This window comes from Erithacus rubecula (assembly GCF_903797595.1).
Source record: "Erithacus rubecula genome assembly, chromosome: 15".
Lineage (NCBI taxonomy): Eukaryota > Metazoa > Chordata > Aves > Passeriformes > Muscicapidae > Erithacus > Erithacus rubecula.
In genome coordinates this window covers 17,897,567-17,914,924 of record NC_136667.1, presented here as the reverse complement: position 1 = coordinate 17,914,924, position 17,358 = coordinate 17,897,567, and the positions used below count along the sequence as shown (strand labels likewise).

Sequence of the window (17,358 nt, the reverse complement as noted above, 5' to 3'; positions counted from 1 at the left end):
AGAGAAATCCCAAAATCCAGCAGCAGGGATGTTTTTCTGTAGTTGGAATTTTTCTCTCTGTCTGAAAATCCCTTCTCTGTATCTGTCTGTGGCACTTGGGAAGAGCAGGCAGGAAAAATATTCCTGTATTTTCCTTCACACAGTATTCCCTGAGGTGGCATAAGTTTGTGGCTCTCAGAGGCTGCAGGACACTGTGCCACAGGAATTTTTGGTCTAAAGAAAGTTTAAACCTTCCTCTAATTGATGAATATTTCTTTGCTGTTCCCTGCAGATGTGAGGTTTTTAGGGATCCTGTAGCACCTCCCTGTTTTCAGCATTGCCTCATCAGGAGTCTGAGCTGAGAATTCATTGCTCCAATCCTTTCTTCCTCCAAACCCTCCATCCCTGAGGCTGCATCCTTGCAAAGACAGAGAGTGAGCAGCCTTCACCCTCTAGTAGTGCCTGCCCAGGGCTGGTGTGTCTTTAGAGCACAGAAAGTCAGTATGAATGTGTCAGAAGGGAGAGGCCTGGTTGTGGCTATCCCAGAGCTATTCCCAGGAATGCCACAGGGCTGCCCACACAGGGACATGGGTGGGAAATGAAATGGAAATGCAGAAACTGCTCACCTTATCTCTCAGTTAAAAACCATCCTCTCCTGACACCCATGATCCTGGGGATCCAGGTTTGGAAGACAAAGGAGTGGCTTGGGCTGAAGCCTGCAGCTTTCCTGGAGGAGTGGATCTGCCAGGAAGGGAAGGGATGGATGCTGGTGCTGCTGCAAACCCCAATCTCTTCTTTTTTAATTGCTGAACTCATCTGTACAGGCTGTGGGAATTATCCTCGTGCTCTGGAGTCAGGGTGACAATCCCAGCTTGGCCCAGGGAGCAGGGATTAAAGGATGTTTATTAAAACTTGACCAGCCAAGGAAAACCTGCTGGCCAGGTTGTTTGGGGGAGAGGGGACTGAGCATGGTGAGCTGCTCTGAGGTGAACTGCTCTGCACACTGTGAGGTCCTGTGGTGGTGGAAAATGGGAAAGATCAATCTGAGACTGCAGGGAGCCCTGGCCAGGCTGCTGCTCCTCCCTCTCAGCCTGGCCTGGTGCTCACCACAACCACTACACCAACAGTTTTGACTGGCTTACCATCCCCCTCAGCATCTCCTTGTCCTTCCTTCTCCCAGCTGGGTTTGAGCTGGGTCTGCTCTGGGTTTATTTGTGAGGCTGCTCTGTTCCCCTGGCCAGGCTCAGGATGCTGTCTGTGGCTGCAGCAGGGAGAGGTGATGTCCCTTCTCTGTCAGCACAGTTCTGAGGGTGGATCTGGATGGCACAGAGCTTTTGGAGGGGTGTGCACCCTTTGTTTGTGCCCTCAGTATATTCTGTGCCAAACTTCCCTGCAGTGAATGGAAGCTGAGTGAGGAATTGCTGTTGTGGGACCTTCATCCCATTCCTGGTCCTTCAGAACCGAGGCACACACAGACACAAAGAAATCTTCTATCAGTCTTTGTAAATTAATGCAGACAGGAGCTTACAAAGCAAATCTGGCACCACTGAAAGAGATTTTCATGCAGGACACACAAAAAATCCACTCAAAAAAGCCAAAACAAAGGAAAGTCCCTCCAGCTTTCAGTTCTAGAATTACCCCAGTGCATCAGCTGCCCACGGTTTTCTCTGCAAAATGTCCCTTGAGTCCCTGGGAGTCTGGAATTCTTTCCAGCTCTGAGGATGGGGAGTGGAGGAGAGTAAGGAAAGCTCCTTTTCCTGCTGAGCTGTGCCCCAGGAGGCCGAGCATCCCCAAGGCTCCAGTGCCTTCCCACGGGCACCATCCCAGCTGGTCTGCAAAGGTTGACATCTGTAAGGTGCTCCAGTTTAAAAATAACCCAGAGAAATCTCCCTGCTGCAAATCAAAAGAGGATGGTTGAGGTAGCAGTGATTTAAAAACTCCTGGTGCTGCCTGGGGCACTGCAGGGAGGGAATTGCAGGGCCATGACAGCTTTTCCCAGGGACACCAGGTGCTTTCCTTCTTGTCCAGCTGGGGGAACCCAGTTTTTAGTTTTATTTTTAGGTTTCCTTCAGTTTCTCTATTTTTCTTTAGAATTCTTAGGCTCACTCTGTGCTTATCAGCCCTGCTGTCCTGGGTTTGCAGTGGGGAAAAAAATTAGGAGGATATGGGAGAAGTTTGTATTGTGTTGAACATAATTTCTGTTAAAAAGTCAAGGTGCTGGAGAAAAGAACTTTCTGTGCTGGTTGAAGCAAGGAATTTGGGATGAGAAGCTGAAAATGCAGGGGTGGTAGCACCTCATATTCTGCTGAGCTGTGCATCTGCAGCACCTCTTAGGAGAAATTTGGTGGATTTGGGGGTTGAAAGTACAAATAAATGATGCTTTGCAGCCCTGAGGGAGACCAGACATGGGGACAGTGCTGCTGCCTCGTGGCTGGGATGTTCTGTGTGAGCCTGGAAGATCTGAGGGAGGGATGGATGGATGATGGATGGATGATGGATGGATGGATGGATGGATGGATGGATGGATGGATGGATGGATGGATGGATGGATGATGGATGGATGATGGATGGATGGATGGATGGATGATGGATGGATGATGAATCATGGATGGATGATGGATGGATGGATGGATGGATGGATGATGGATGGATGATGGATGGATGATGGATGGATGATGAATCGATGGATGGATGGATGGATGGATGGATGGATGGATGGATGGATGGATGGATGGATGATGGATGGATGGATGATGGATGGATGGATGGATGGATGGATGATGGATGGATGGATGATGGATGGATGGATGGATGGATGGATGGATGGATGGATGGATGGAGGATGGATGGATGGATGATGAATCATGGATGGATGGATGGATGATGGATGGATGGATGGATGGATGATGGATGATGGATGGATGGATGGATGGAGGATGGATGATGGATGGATGGATGGATGGATGATGGATGGATGGATGATGGATGGATGATGGATGGATGATGAATCGATGGATGGATGGATGGATGGATGGATGGATGGATGGATGATGGATGGATGGATGATGGATGGATGGATGGATGGATGGATGGATGATGGATGGATGGATGGATGGATGGATGGATGGATGATGGATGGATGGATGGATGGATGATGAATCATGGATGGATGGATGGATGGATGGATGGATGGATGGATGATGGATGGATGGATGATGGATGGATGGATGGATGGATGATGGATGGATGGATGATGGATGGATGGATGGATGGATGGATGGATGGATGGATGGATGGATGATGGATGGATGGATGGATGGATGATGAATCATGGATGGATGGATGGATGATGGATGGGATGGATGGATGATGGATGGGATGGATGGATGGATGATGGATGGATGAACAGATGGATGGATGGATGATGAATCATTGATGGATGATGGATGGATGATGTATGGATGATAGATGGATGATGAATCATTGATGAATGATGGATGGATGATGGATGGATGGATGATGGATGGATGGATGGATGGATGGATGATGGATGGATGGATGATGGATGGATGGATGGATGGATGGATGGATGGATGGATGGATGGATGATGGATGGATGGATGGATGGATGATGAATCATGGATGGATGGATGGATGATGGATGGGATGGATGGATGATGGATGGGATGGATGGATGGATGATGGATGGATGAACAGATGGATGGATGGATGATGAATCATTGATGGATGATGGATGGATGATGGATGGATGATAGATGGATGATGAATCATTGATGGATGATGGATGGATGATGGATGGATGAACAGATGGATGGATGGATGACTCTGTGAGTGTTTTCACCCAGGTGGAGGAAGCCTTGCCCACACCTTGATGGCCTTGGCAATGAGGAGGTGGTGGAGGCAGCCCCTTCGGATCCTGCACAGTGACATTTCCAGAGCAGCCTCGCACTGCAAACTCCCGGCTCTGTCCGAAGCAAGTCCTGCACGCTGGCATCATTTGCATGCACCAGGAGAAATGTGCCTGGCCCAGGGAAGCTCTGAGAGCAGGAGCACTGCAGCTCCAGTGCCAGGCAATGCTCAGATGAAAGCTGTGGGGAGAAGATGCAGGACAGCAGTGAGCAGAGAGGGGAGAGCCTGAGCTGGCAGCACACACGGAGCTTGGGGGGCTCAGGGCTGTGCCTGCCCAGCACGGGGGGCTTGGAGGGGGGCAGTGACTGGCAGAGCATCCAGTCTGACCTAATGAAAGGCATTATCTCCTCAAGAGAAGGATCAGGGGGTGTTTCATGTCTTACCCAGGAGCTTTGCAGCAGAGGTTCACAGACACGTTTGGTAGCTCCAAGAGGCACCGAAGCAGCAGCAATGGCTGAGGCAGAGCTGAGGAGCTGCAGGGAAGGGTTTGGGGCATGTGGCTGGTTCTGCTGTGCTGCTTTTCAGTGCTCCCTCCCCAAGCATGTCCCTTGTCTCCTTGAGCTGCTTAGATTTGGTGACATTCAACATTTCCAGGTTGGAGAAAGAATCACTCGTGGGGATTGGCGTTCCCAGAACTTCCTGCACTTCCACGTGTTCCAGAGCTGCAGGAGCCTGGACACAGCAGCTCTCCTCAGCTGCTCAGTGGGTCACAGGAGGGAACAGATTTCTCTTGGGAGGCAGATCCTGTGCTGAGGACCCCGAGCAGCTGTGCTGTGTCAGGTCACTTGATCTGAACTGCTGAGCTGCTGAGCTGGGCCCTCCAGCTCCTCACATCATGTTCCTGGGCTTTAACCCTGGCCTGGCTGAACCCAGCCCTTCCTTTGGGCAGGTCCTGGCCTCAGTCACAGCAGTTCCATCTGGCTGAGAGCTCTGTGGGTGAGACATAGCTCTGGCTCCAGGGGTGGAGGGCAGTGTGTCAGAGCAGGGTGTTACTGACCCCTGAGAGGCAGAACCACACACCCACACCCACTGAGCACTTTACAGGAGCTTTTGGGTTCTCTCTGTAACAAAGACATAGAAAGTCCTTAAACCCCACTCTATATAAGGAATTATGGCCTGGAGCAGCTGGAGTTGGATGATGGCATTATTGTGTGTGGGCTGTACCTGCACCTCTGCATGTACAGGATTGGTAGTGCATGGCTGTGGCCCCTGGGGCTGGGTGCATGTTTATGGATTATTTTTTTTTTTTGCTTGGATACTCACAAAATGCCTGGGAATTATCCAAGTATAGTCATATCTTGTTGCAAATTTGGATGACCTGTCTACTTTCTTCTTTACCCTTAATTCTTGATCTCCCTTGTTGTTCTTCCCTTTACCAGGAATCCTGCAGGAGTAGGTAACCCAATCCTACCCTGGCACAAGAAGACCCAATCCTGATCTCATTCACTCTCCTAAAACCCAAAACTTAAATCTGCTGGATTTAGCATATTGACATTGATTTCCCAGCTGCTCTGGATTCCCATCTGCTTGAAACTGGACGGAGAACTGTTAATTCAGGAAACAGCAATTTGGGCTTGATGGGGATGTACTGACCTTAAGCCTTCATTAATATAATTAGTGCCCTTGGTTTGAGGAGGGCTCTCTCCACTTGGACTGTGTGACATAAAAACTCTTGAGTCCCTCTGACCTGAGGTAGAGCAGCAGACACGAGGGCGTGGGAGGTGCTCTGCGCTGTCAAAAAAGTTATTTTTCCAGAAGCTGAGTCTCTCTTGTTTCAGGTTTCCCATTCAGTTGGGCTTTGGAGACCAGCCTTGGTTTAGCATTTCTGTTCCTCACTGCTTATGTCTTTTTTTGGGCCCTTGAATTATGTAAGAGGAAAGCGAGTCATGGCAGAAACATCAGCCTGCGAAGGAAAGTTTCTGGAGCTTTTAGAACAAGGCAAAATGTTTTTCCCCAGAGTTTGGAGGGTATTTTGAGGAGGGATTTGAGCTTGGTGGAGATGCCAGAGAAGATTTGAAAGTATAGAAAATGTTTTACTCGTCCCTTAGATGCAAAAATGACTATTTATTCAAGATGAGAAAAACTCCTGCGGGTGGATTGCTAGAAAATGATGTGAATCTTGGCAGAGGGGATCTTTTCAGCTTGATTTCTGTAATGGCTTGGTGAAATTAAATTTTCTTAATGTGGATCCTCCTGGAGAAGCTGAGCTTGCCTGCATAACTTGCTCTGGTGAACCTGAACATCCCTTTCTTTCACTTAAAATCCAGAGGTGTGTGGGTTGGTTCTCATTCCACAGATGTGCTGAGCTGTGGCAGTGGCTGGTTCTGAGGTGTGAGAGAGGAGGATCTGCTGAGAGGGAAGCAGTCCTGGAGTAGGAGGAGGTGTTTGGAGGTGGGATTATGTGGGAAGCCACCACACCTTCTGCAGGGGCGTGTTCAGGGCTGTTCCTTCTTTAGGATTTGACACGCCATGTGCATTTTTCTGCAGTGAAAGAAAGGAAGAAATGGTCAAAAATCTCTTATCTGGCTCTTTATTCATGGTGAAGCATTTGTAGGTGCAGGGGGAAGGTGCAGGCTCTGCCTGGGCTCTCTGCTATTTCACACGATGGAAAATCCAAAATTTTTTTCTCCTCCAGCAAGTGGAGGAGAGGGCAATCTGCCTTGACCTGGTGAGCAGCTGCCTTGCATTCCACAGGAGCTGGCTCAGCAAAGAGCAGGCAAATCCCTGCTTTATTTCAAGTTTTGTTGGCTGGAGGAAGCTGGCAGCTTGTTCTGCTTCTGAAATACTTTCCTTATTATGGTGCTGAGATTTGGGTCTAATTTTACCCAGATAGTGAAAGTGGACTGTTCAGAGAGGTGGTTGAAGCATTGGATTTTGCTGCAGAGGAGGATGTGAAATATTCCCAGGTTCCAGATAAGCAGCCTGCAGGTCTGAGCAGGGCAGGGCAGCAGTGGGAGACTCCCAAGGACAGCAGTGCCCAGGACAAAGTCTGGCCTCCATCAGGGGATCAGGCCAGGAAAAAGCAAACTATGGTCCAAGGATGGATTAGAAAATGCATTTCCAGGAGAGATGAAACTCTGTACCAGACAGTGGTGCAGCCCGGCTCAGGCTGGGGCAGCATTCCACAGGAGTGTGTTTGAGCTGGAGCAGGGACAAGGATGGAGAGATGGAGGATGTGTCTGAGAAGGTGTCCTGCTTTGGAGGACAGGTGTCTGCAAAGAAAGGCAGGAGCCTCTCTTTGAAATGGAGAACGTAAACTCCCTCCAAATTGTTATTGTAATTTTGGAATTAAGTGGCTCTCAGGCAAAGATATGGGAATAGAAATAACAGTTCTTTACTAGGAAAATTAAAATAGAAATGCAGGATTACAAAGAACAATCCCAAACCCCGCCAGAGTCAGAATCCAAGCTGACACCCGTCAGTCAGTCAGGGTGGTGGCAGCAGTCCCATTCAATGGTGGCTGCATCCTCCTGCAGTGGCAGATGTGGTTCAGCTGGAGCAGTGCTCCTGGAGAAGGTGCAGTTTCCTCTGAAGGTGCAGGGATGATGTGGAAGGGTCTGGTTTTCCTCTGGAATGCAGTGGAAAGAAGGTGCCTTGGTGTCCAAAATTTGAGTTTTTCTCTGGGTAGGAAAGGCTTGGCTGCTCTCCTGGCTGGAGCATCTCCCAGTGGGATGATGGAATTTTATCAGTCATGCACTGGGACTCAGTGGCCATGAACAGGAGATATCTCCTGGAGGGAGGATGGGCTGTGGGAAGATAAAGATGATTGCCCAGCTGGTTTAAAGATGGCCCATTAGCAGAGAATATGTGCCAGGAGATCAGGGGCACTGCCACACCCGGCTGCAGCAGATGGGACAGAATCCACATTTCTGTCACATCAGCCCAACACAGAAGGGGAGCACAGAGAGCCTGGGCTGGGTGCTGGTGGAGCAGGAGCTGCTCTGGGAATGCTGTGAGCACCGAGCTCAGAGCAGACCTGCTTCCAGGCTCTTAGGAGGAGGATCTGAGCACCAGACAGGAGTGTGGTGATGGAGAAACCTCCCTGGGGGTGTCCCAGGGCTGCAAATCCAGAAGGACAGAGGCTTGGGAGTGGAGATCCCTCCAGAGCAGCCTGGTCACTGCCATGGCTCTCCCTGCTGCTGACAGCAGTTTGTGCCACAGGCTTTAAGCTGGACAAGGTTTATTGATAATTCTTGATAATTATTTGCAGTGAGTGCCTGGGGCTGGGCACATGCCTGAGCTGTTTTCTTGCACTCTCAGCTTAATCTGTTTTGCTTCACTTTGATTCCTGTCAGGATCCTGAATTGTATTTGTTAAAACATCAGGAGAATGGAGTCTGTGCTCAAAGTCATCCTCACAGTCACTGGTCCTGATGTCACAGAATCCCAGGAGGATTTGGATAGGAAAGGACCTTAAAGCCCATCCAGTGCCACTCCTTGGGACACCTCCCACTGTCCCAGGCTGCTCCAGCCTGGCCTTGGACACTTCCAGGGATCCAGGGACAGCCACAGCTTCTCTGGACACCTGTGCCAACCTCCCCACACTCCAGGGTACAATATTTCTCAACATCCCCTTTAAATCCCCTCTCCTTCACCTTCAAGCCATTCCCCCTTGTCCCATCACCACAGGTCTTTGCAATATCCAGGATTTTAGAAGTTTTTCCAACTTTCTCTGAGCAGAGAGGCATCAGAGCTCCCATGAGAGGAGCAGTGTGGCTGCAGCACGTCCCCAGCTCTGGCTCCTCTCGTTGCCTCTTGCCCACGTTCGTTTCCAGCATGGTGAATTCTGTGGTGCTAACGAGTGTTGCTGCGTTCCCATGGCAACCCTCGCGCTAATTAACGCACAGTAGCCAGGGAAAAAAAACATTAAAATCTGTCCTTGCTGATGAATTAATTTGACAGGATTGATATGGGAGAAAGTTGGGAATGGCCACTCCAAATGTGAGCTCGCTGTGCTTTGGGTAACACAGGTTTGTGTTACTCTGACCTTGCAGCTTTCAAACTGAAACCTTGCTCACCATTTGGAAAGGGTTTGTTTTTAGGAAGGAATAAAATTATCCTGACAAATGTCTAAGAGCATAACTCAGGCAGTTACTCTTTTTTGTTCTTTATTTTTTTTTCCCCTGTTACGACATTTTAACTCGAGGGTTTTTTTTTTGCTGTTTAAAGGATTAAATAAAGCCCAAGTCAAATTTAGAAGTTAAATGCTTGAAAGAATCAGAAAATGCACATTTAAAGACTAGATTATTTTATGTCAGGAAGAAACCTCCAGTTCCTGAGGACTCTTCCGAAATTCCAGCCGGGCTCTTGCTCCAGTCCCCTGGAAGCTGGGGCTGTTAGAGATGGACCCAGATGGAAACCACGGATCCAACCTCTGAAATGCAAAGGAAATTTCCCCTTCCCAGCGTGGTCCTGGTGGTGGAGTGGTGGTTTTGGGAGTAAATCAGGAGAGGGAAAGGAGCCCCTGTGAGCTGGGGATGAGTCAGAGTGTGTTCCCATCAGCAGTGACAATTAAACTCCCTCAGCACTTGGTGCACAAAGCACTGGGTTAAGTCACAGCGTCCTGGCAAAATTCTTCCTTGGATAATTGTCCTCAGACTTGCTGAATGCTCCCCTCCTGCAGCTTTAATTAGCTGGAGCTGTGGCTCACCAGCTCCTGCGTGGGGATGGCCACGACCTGACAAAGTTTGGTGGAGATTTGTGATCCCACCACTGCCTGCCCTGCTCCTGTTGTGCCTGCAGCAATTACCTGAGGCCAAAAGGAGCCTGAGGAAATAATGAGTGTATTTTGGGGCTCTTTAATGAGATTTCCAAACCTTCAGCACTGAGAGGTCCTGGAGTCTGAGCTGTTGGCACTGGGGGGGGTTCAGACATTTGCAGGTGGGGAACTGACAGGTTTTCCTGGTCAGCGGCCTTGGATGGACACAGGAGCTCCTGGAAAATGTGTTCAGTGTCCAGAGCTCACAGCAAAATAGGTGCATTTATTTTCTCTTTCCATGGCTGCCCCTTTGAAACCGGAATGCTGCATCCAGGAAAATCTGCCATTCCTCTGAATAGCTGCTGCTCCCTGAACACACCTGTGCCAAAGCCTGATACCAGCACCTAAGCTGGATTTTAATTCCACCAGCTCTAAGTGCAAAAAAAAATATTCCCAGTTCTTCCTCTGAGTGACCCTGGGGGTTTTGTGTAGTACAATGCTCTAAGCTGGCACTAATGATAGTGCGGACACCTTCATTGCAATATTCTGTAGAATTTATATATATATTCTAACTTAATTAAGGCTATTTTGGGCACTAAAGTGCTTTGAAACATTGACAAATGTCCTCTGGATTTACTGCCTGGTGATTTGAGTTGTTGAGGAGCTGCAATTCCAAGGAGTGTAATAAATAACAGAGATGGGATTATTTTTGCCTTTTTTAAGGAGAGAAAGAGGATGTGCTCAAGTACTTAGATACCTTTTGGGACAAGTGAATTTCCAGAAGGGTGGAGAAGGTGAGGCTCAACACCTAAACAGCCACAGGGGAAAGTGTGGGAGAATTTGAAGGAATTACCACAAGTTTTTGGCAGCACTGAGTTCCTTGCAGCAGGGAGTTGGGGCAGGGACCCAAATCTCTCATGGTTTGGAGAGTTCTGGTTCCTGGTGCAGAGAGGGGCTCTGCCCTGGCTCTGCTCCCTCCAGCCTTCCTAGACTGCCTTGGGAAAATGCCTTCATTTCTTTTTGATTTCTCACCTTGTTGATCCTCTGTTTGAAATCCTTTGTTGGTATTTTCCTTTCAGAGGGTTAAAATGGAACCTTTCTCCATTTCAGACTCCCAGCTCTCCCCATTATACATAACTAATACCTCTCTGGAACCATTGAAGCTGTGTTAGCAGGCTCTGAAATGGGAGTTTAGCTGAGCTTTTAACGGGTTTAATCTTTTCCTGGGTATTAATCCTTGCAGAACCTCTGATAAAATTTGTTGCTTTTTCTCTGAATGCCTCCCACGCTGTTGATATCTGTCTGGAATGAGTTGCTTGGTGCAGAACAAGCCATGGAGGAGTGAATGTTGCATCCTCCCATGGATCTTGCTCTGGTTTCAGTGCTTTCCTGACTCCCCTCTGACTCCCTGCCACTGCTGCTCCTGTGATTCCTTGCCCTGGGAGCATCTCTCTCCTTGAATCTGGGCTTGGAATGAGTTTGCTTCCTGTTTATCAGCTGTTTCTCAGTTCTCAGATGCATTCCCAAGGTTTGTCTGTTTGATATCAGCACAGAGTGTCAGGGAAGAGTATCACCTCTTCCACACTGCAGTGGAGATGGAAAGGTATCAAAGACCACAACAAATGTTGCCTTTGGTTTTTTTTTTGCACTTGTTTTTTATGGCTTTGTGCTGCATCACAGGATCCTAAACCTGTGTGACAGCAGCCTCAGAATGTGATCCAGGTTATCAAAGACTGCAGCTGAACTGGAGGGGAAATTATCCTTTTTTCCATCATGTTAGTGTAGAAATGATACCATCTTACCATGGGGCAAGAGCAGACTTGGGACAGCCTCTCCCACCTGTGTCAGCCCTGAGAAACACAGGATCAGAGCCAGGAAACAACCAACAGAAACCCTAGAAAAAAAAAATCTCTCCATGGTTTTGAGATGCCCAGGTTCTCCCTGACTCCAGCTATTCCAGATGAAATAGGAAAGAGAAGGGTTTGGTTTTTTTTCATCATGCCTGACCATGGAGGCACTTGCCCAGTTGCTCATCCCAACCTTGGCCACATTTCTCCAGTTCCAGCACTTTTCCACAGTTCTTCCTTTTGGATACAAACCCTGGCTGCCCCAGCTGGGCAGTTCAGGAAGGCAGCTCCTTTCTTGATCAACACTGACCATAAAAATGATGGTGCAAATTTGTGAGAGCAGGATAATTTATTGTTTCCATGGCAGTGCTGGAGCAGAGAAGAGCACTGAGCAGTGAGGTACAGAATAGCAACAGAAACCTGGGAGACACAATCACATTCCATCTGCCCAGTTTCTTTTCTTCTGAGTGGGTCATAAAACAAAAGCAAATGAGGCAATTGGAACTCCCTGTCCATTTTCCTGGGGCTTGTTTAAATGAGGATTTACTTCAACTAAAAGCTCCTTAGAGCCACTTAATTCTTCCAGGTGGAGTAAATATCTAGGCCAGTAGTAAAAATTCCTTACAGATGTCTTCAGAAGGGTATTTAGCAAGCACTTTCCTGAAGAGAACATCTTGGATGCCTTCAGAAATCAGAATCAGTTCTTAATGATGGTACATTAGACAGTGGGGCAGGACTTGGCATAGCCTTGGGAGTATTTGGAAGTTGCTCCAGTGACAGAGGAATGAAATGAGCTGCAGAGCAGTGAGGGTACATGCTCTGACTTTCTGCTATTAGTCAAAATAATTAGCTAAAGTTTTATTTCAGAGATCTGGGTATATTTCTCTATCAATTAATGTAATCTCCTGTGGTACTGCATTGGAAAATCCCTGTGAATTCCCTGGGTGGATCCCTTTGCATGCCTGTCCCATCCATAGTGTGGTTGGTATGACCTGCCCACCACATGGAACATCTGAGGGAAGCTCACACACTCAATTCTGCTTTTAGCTGAAAAAAAATCACACTGAGAAGAGCTGGAGATTTCCCATTAGGCCAGAATCTCCCACCTTTGTTATTTGGTCTCTTTTTTTGATATTCCTATCTTAGAAGTACCAATCCTTTGAGGCATCCTTTCCATGTTCTGAGTTGGGAAAACCTATGTCTGAAAGGAATAATTATATACTGGATATAATTGAGTGTGGACTGCTTGCCAGGTAAATAATATATGGAATAGCTGAGGCTGAGCCTGAGTGGCTCCTTGGATGGGAATTCCTTGGACTCAGCCTTGACAGCTCCATTTGGGTACCTTTCAATGCAGACCCAAGCTCTGTGTGCTCTCAAATCTCTCTGTTCCTGTGTGTGCCAACCTCCTGGGCTGCCATTTGTGCCTTACTCCAGTTTTGCTCTAAAAATGGAAAGCAGCACTGGAGTTGTCCATCAGCCAGCAGGGTTGTGTGTTCCTTGAAGGAAGAACCCGAGGTGTTGGGTGAACCTGGGTTCCCAGGTGTCCCAGGGATTTTGGTGACAAAGCCTCACACGAGGCTGGCTGTGCTCAGGAGGATTGCAGGGACATCCCAGCCTGTCCCAGTGCTGTCCAAGCAGGGAGCAGGGACATCCCAGCCTGTCCCAGTCCTGTCCAGGCAGGGATATCCCAGCTTGTCCCAGTCCTGTCCAGGCAGGGACATCCCAGCCTGTCCCAGTGCTGTCCAGGCAGGGAGCAGCTCGTGCAGTTTGGGCAGTGCTGGGGTGGCTCAGATCCACACTGCTCCAGCACAGGAATGTCTCACCTGCATCCAGGAGCTGCCACTGCCCATCCCAAAGGAGCCACCTTCCCACCAGAGGGGAAGTCGAGGAGCTTTGGGGATCTGGCTGAGAGGAAGTTGGTTGATTTTTTCAGAGTAGGAGCCCAGGTGTCCATGAGGCTCCTGAATAGTTTCTGAACCAAAGCCACAGCAGGATTTGCTTTAAGCTGCTCCTTCCTGGCACGTGGTGTGGTGGCATCTGGTCAAAGGTTGGATTTGATGACCTCAGAGTTGTTTTCCAGCCTTAATGATTTAACTCTGGGACTGTGAGTGCTCCTGGGTCGAGGGCTATCCAATTTGCTGCCAGGGGTCATCCCAGACAGGCAGGGAGGAGAGGGCCCAGCCCAGCCCAGGCAGGAGCTCTGCACAGGGAGCAGGGAGGGTGAGCTGAGCCCTGCTGTTCCCATGGAAAGCACTGCAGGGTTCTGTGGGACACAGAACAGTGGGACAGGCCAGGGAGGGGACACATCTTTCACATCAGCACAGCCAGAGATGAGCTTCACACGGGCTCTGCTGCCACTTCCTCTGGGGATTTTATACACACTCCATTTCCCCTCAGCTTGGAGAGTTGAGGGGTTTTTTCCCAGCTTTGAGGTGGTTTTTTTTTAAGCTTAGGTGTTTTAAAAGTGACATTTTGGTTCACCTTTGGAGCTGCCATTTGACTTGTGCATGGCACGTGGTGATTAGTGATTAATTGCACAGGATGTGTTGTGGCTCCAGCCCGTGTCCTGGGGTGCAATGATGCACTGGGTGATTACTCACTGCCCTTAACCTGACAGCTGTATTTCTTCCCCTGTCTGCTCAGTGACCTTGGCCAGGTACTGCTTTGTGTTTTGTGTTTTGTTGGAGGGTGTTGGGGATGTGCAAATTTCTCTTTCCCTTGCGTGACCTTCATCCCGCCTCGCTAAGAGAAGGGAGCTGTTCCATGAACAGATGGAGGGTTATTTCTAGAGGAAGGTGGATAACACAGGAAATTATTCATTCAAAACCCCTTCAGACAACTCAGATGTTTGCCCTGAGAGAGTGTTGCAAATCCTAGTGCAAATACCTGCTCACACAAACTATCCAAGTGTCTTGGAAATGGTGTGTGAATGTGGAAGTCCAGAGAGCAGAACAGTGTCAGGGGACTTAATTGAGCCATTAAGGAAATTAGGAATAAGCAGGATTTTAAGCAGAGATATTTTTTTGTTAGCCATGTGTAGGCAAGTTAGACTAAAAAAGGTTGTCAAGTCATAGCAGGTAAAAAAGAAGAGTGTGCAAAGCAATCTGGGGATGGGTAATTCACTGCTAAAAGCAGCAAGGTTTGCTGCAAGTGGTGCTTGGCTCTTGTTATTCCTTAATGAATCGAATCTATTAGCCAGGGAAAACATCATGTTGTCTTGAAAAACAAATCATATTTGGATGCCTCTTTCCCTGCATTTGTACCCATTTTAACATGAGCACACTAATTATGCTGTGGAGATGATTTTGTTATGGCAGAAATGGAGCTGAGTTTGCAGCTGGAACTGTGGAGCTCTGGAGTGCTGCTGGAATAGGTACATGAGGAGAGATGCCTTTTAATTCCATTGCTTTTCCCTTTAATATTTGTATCCCTGTGCTCCATGTGCAGCTTCACAGAGTTTCTGCTCCCTTGGGTGAAGAAAGAACCCCAATTTTGGGGGCTCAGCAGCCTCCAGACTCCCTTGGATGCCAGAGGAATGGTTTGAGGAATCATGTCCACAACCCAGCTCCTACACAGGTGGCAACAGGCTCACAAATTCCCAGACTTCCTGACATGCACAGGGAGCTGCATGAGTCATATTGCTCCAGCTCTGGTCCTTTTGGATGGAAATTATACTTTTAAATCCATTCTGTGATTACATGCAGCAGTGATGGGCTTGTTTGGAGGAGCTGGAATTTGAGCCATTAAGTTGAGTGGCTGCCATTACATCCCATGTTTGCCAACAGATAATACCCAGACATGCTTCCTCTGTGACAGCTCTGCCCTCTAGACTTTGAGGAGGATGATCTTGGTACAGAGCTGTTCTCTCCAGCACCATGCAGGTGCTCATTGCCTTGCACCAGGCAGCAAATGTGGCTCAGGTGACGTGGGACAGGGAAGGGACAGCACAGCATGACCTGGAGAGGGGGAAAGGGACAATGACACGATGGATGAGGTGACTCTGGGGGAGTCCCTGTCCATCCCAGCCCTCTGTCAGAGATCTGAGCTCACAGGGTGAGGGGTTGTGTTGGGAGCTGTGGGTGCTCTGGCTCTTCTCACTGTGCCTGCATTGCTGTGGCTCCCTGAGCAGCCCAGGGACAACTCCTGGTTCACAATGTGCTGATGGCTTGGGAAAACACCTGGTATTAATTTTCCATCCTATGGAAGTGTCTCCCAAGCCGTGGCCCAGCTGAGGGAGGGGCTGTAGCCTTGAGCTGCTCCTGCTGAAGGGGACATTGTGGCTGTGGCAGCTGCCTGGGACATCTGAGGAGCCACCAGCCAGTGACTTCCATCATTCCTAGGCTGAGCTGAGCAAAGCAGCTCGGAGGGGAAGGCTGCACATCCCTGTGCTGATCTGGGCAGTCCCTGTAACAGGCCCCATGGCAATCTGCAGCACAGCCTGTGCCTCTAAGGAGCATCCAGTCATTACCTGGCTCGTTACCTTCCTGACCAGACACATGCCAGGCCAGCACTGCCCCTTCAGCTTGCAGGAGGAAAAGGTTATTCTGGGTGTCAGGAAAATGAATCCACAGACACCAGGGGTTTATGTCCAAAAAGGAGACAGAGGAATCCTTTTTGCTTTATTCACATAAATGGAAAATCCATGGGGCTTTCCCATGGTTTCTCTCAAATATTTGGAGGACTCAGCCTCCTTTTTATCCAAATTTCCCATCCACAATTCCCTCTCTCTGAGGTACCTGAGAGGCACAGACTTCCCAAATACCTGGTTCCTGAGGTTCCCCTCCAATGTACAACCCTCCCTTTGAATTTTTAATTCTTAAAGAATTCATAGTTTTCCCCCGTTGCTTCTTTCATCTTCCAACATCCAATTTCATTCATCAACAAACCTATAGTTTGTTTGCAAAGGCAAATATAATTTTTTCCATTCATCAATCAGTGGAATCCATCCCATTATTTCTTTTCTCTCTCTCAGTGCTAACCTTATCTACCAGCAGATCCACAGCTTGTTTGTAAAGACAAATCTGACATTTCTCTGATGGGGAGTAGGAACATGATCAGATCCTGTTCATCAATAAGAACATGGTCAGATCCCACCTGGAACACAGGGACAAAGGTGTGACACAGCCCCACAGTGCCACCCCTGTGCTCTGCACTGCCCCAGTGCTGGACCTGCTGGATTTAGGGGCAGGGATTGCTCATCCCTAAATTCCCTCAGGCTGCTTTTTTGAGGCTGCAATCCTGGAAATCACGAGGAAGATCTGTGGTTTTGCTGGAATAATTCTCATTCATAGCATCATGTGGGTGGCTAAAAGCTTTGTCTGGCCATTTCTTGTTCTGGGTGCTCATCCTGGTTTTTTATTTTGCTGCTGGAAGTGGAATCAATGGGATTTTTCACTTGGTTTGCACAGGAGCAGCTGGATGGGCTCTGCTTCCCCTGGCACTGCCCCTGCAGCCACCCAAAACCCAGGTTGGTTCCTGGGGCCAGGTGTTGCTTTTCCAGCCATTCCTCCCTTTGTGCTTCCTTTAATTAAATTTCCTGTGAGCTCAGGGGCTGTGAAACAGTTTGTAGATTTCCCTCCTCTGCCAACAAACCCCTCCTGGACTGTGTTAGATGGGAGTTGCAGGGACTTTCCCTGAGAAACCAGATGAGAACAGCAAATAAGGAGGCCAGGTGGTGAATTTAATAATTTAATCAGTGTAATTCATTCATCTGGACTTTAATCCAGCCTAGGCATTGATTTGCACTAATAACAGCCACCACTTTTTAAGTTCCAAATTCTCAGTACTAAAAATATCTTTTTTCATTTTTCCTATTTTTTTAATATTATCATGTTGGCCTCTTACTACAATACCCATGTATGGGAGTTATGCATTATTGAGGATTCCAGTGTTTAATGCATTG

General features: G+C 48.3%; 1 protein-coding gene across 14 annotated transcripts in view; it reads left to right on the top strand.

The window, feature by feature from the left end:
- ARHGEF9 (Cdc42 guanine nucleotide exchange factor 9) overlaps positions 1–17,358 on the top strand; it is a 194,598-nt gene that overhangs the window by 107,421 nt on the left and 69,819 nt on the right. For 5 of the 14 annotated variants that reach the window (XM_079318959.1, XM_079318958.1, XM_079318960.1 and 2 more), the window contains exon 2: positions 3,846–3,973. The exons of the other annotated variants lie outside the window; for them this stretch is intronic. In XM_079318959.1, coding sequence (XP_079175085.1) covers positions 3,872–3,973 — 102 coding nt within the window. In that variant the 5' untranslated portion in view covers positions 3,846–3,871. The remainder of the gene's footprint in view (positions 1–3,845; positions 3,974–17,358) is intronic. 14 annotated transcript variants of the gene reach the window in all.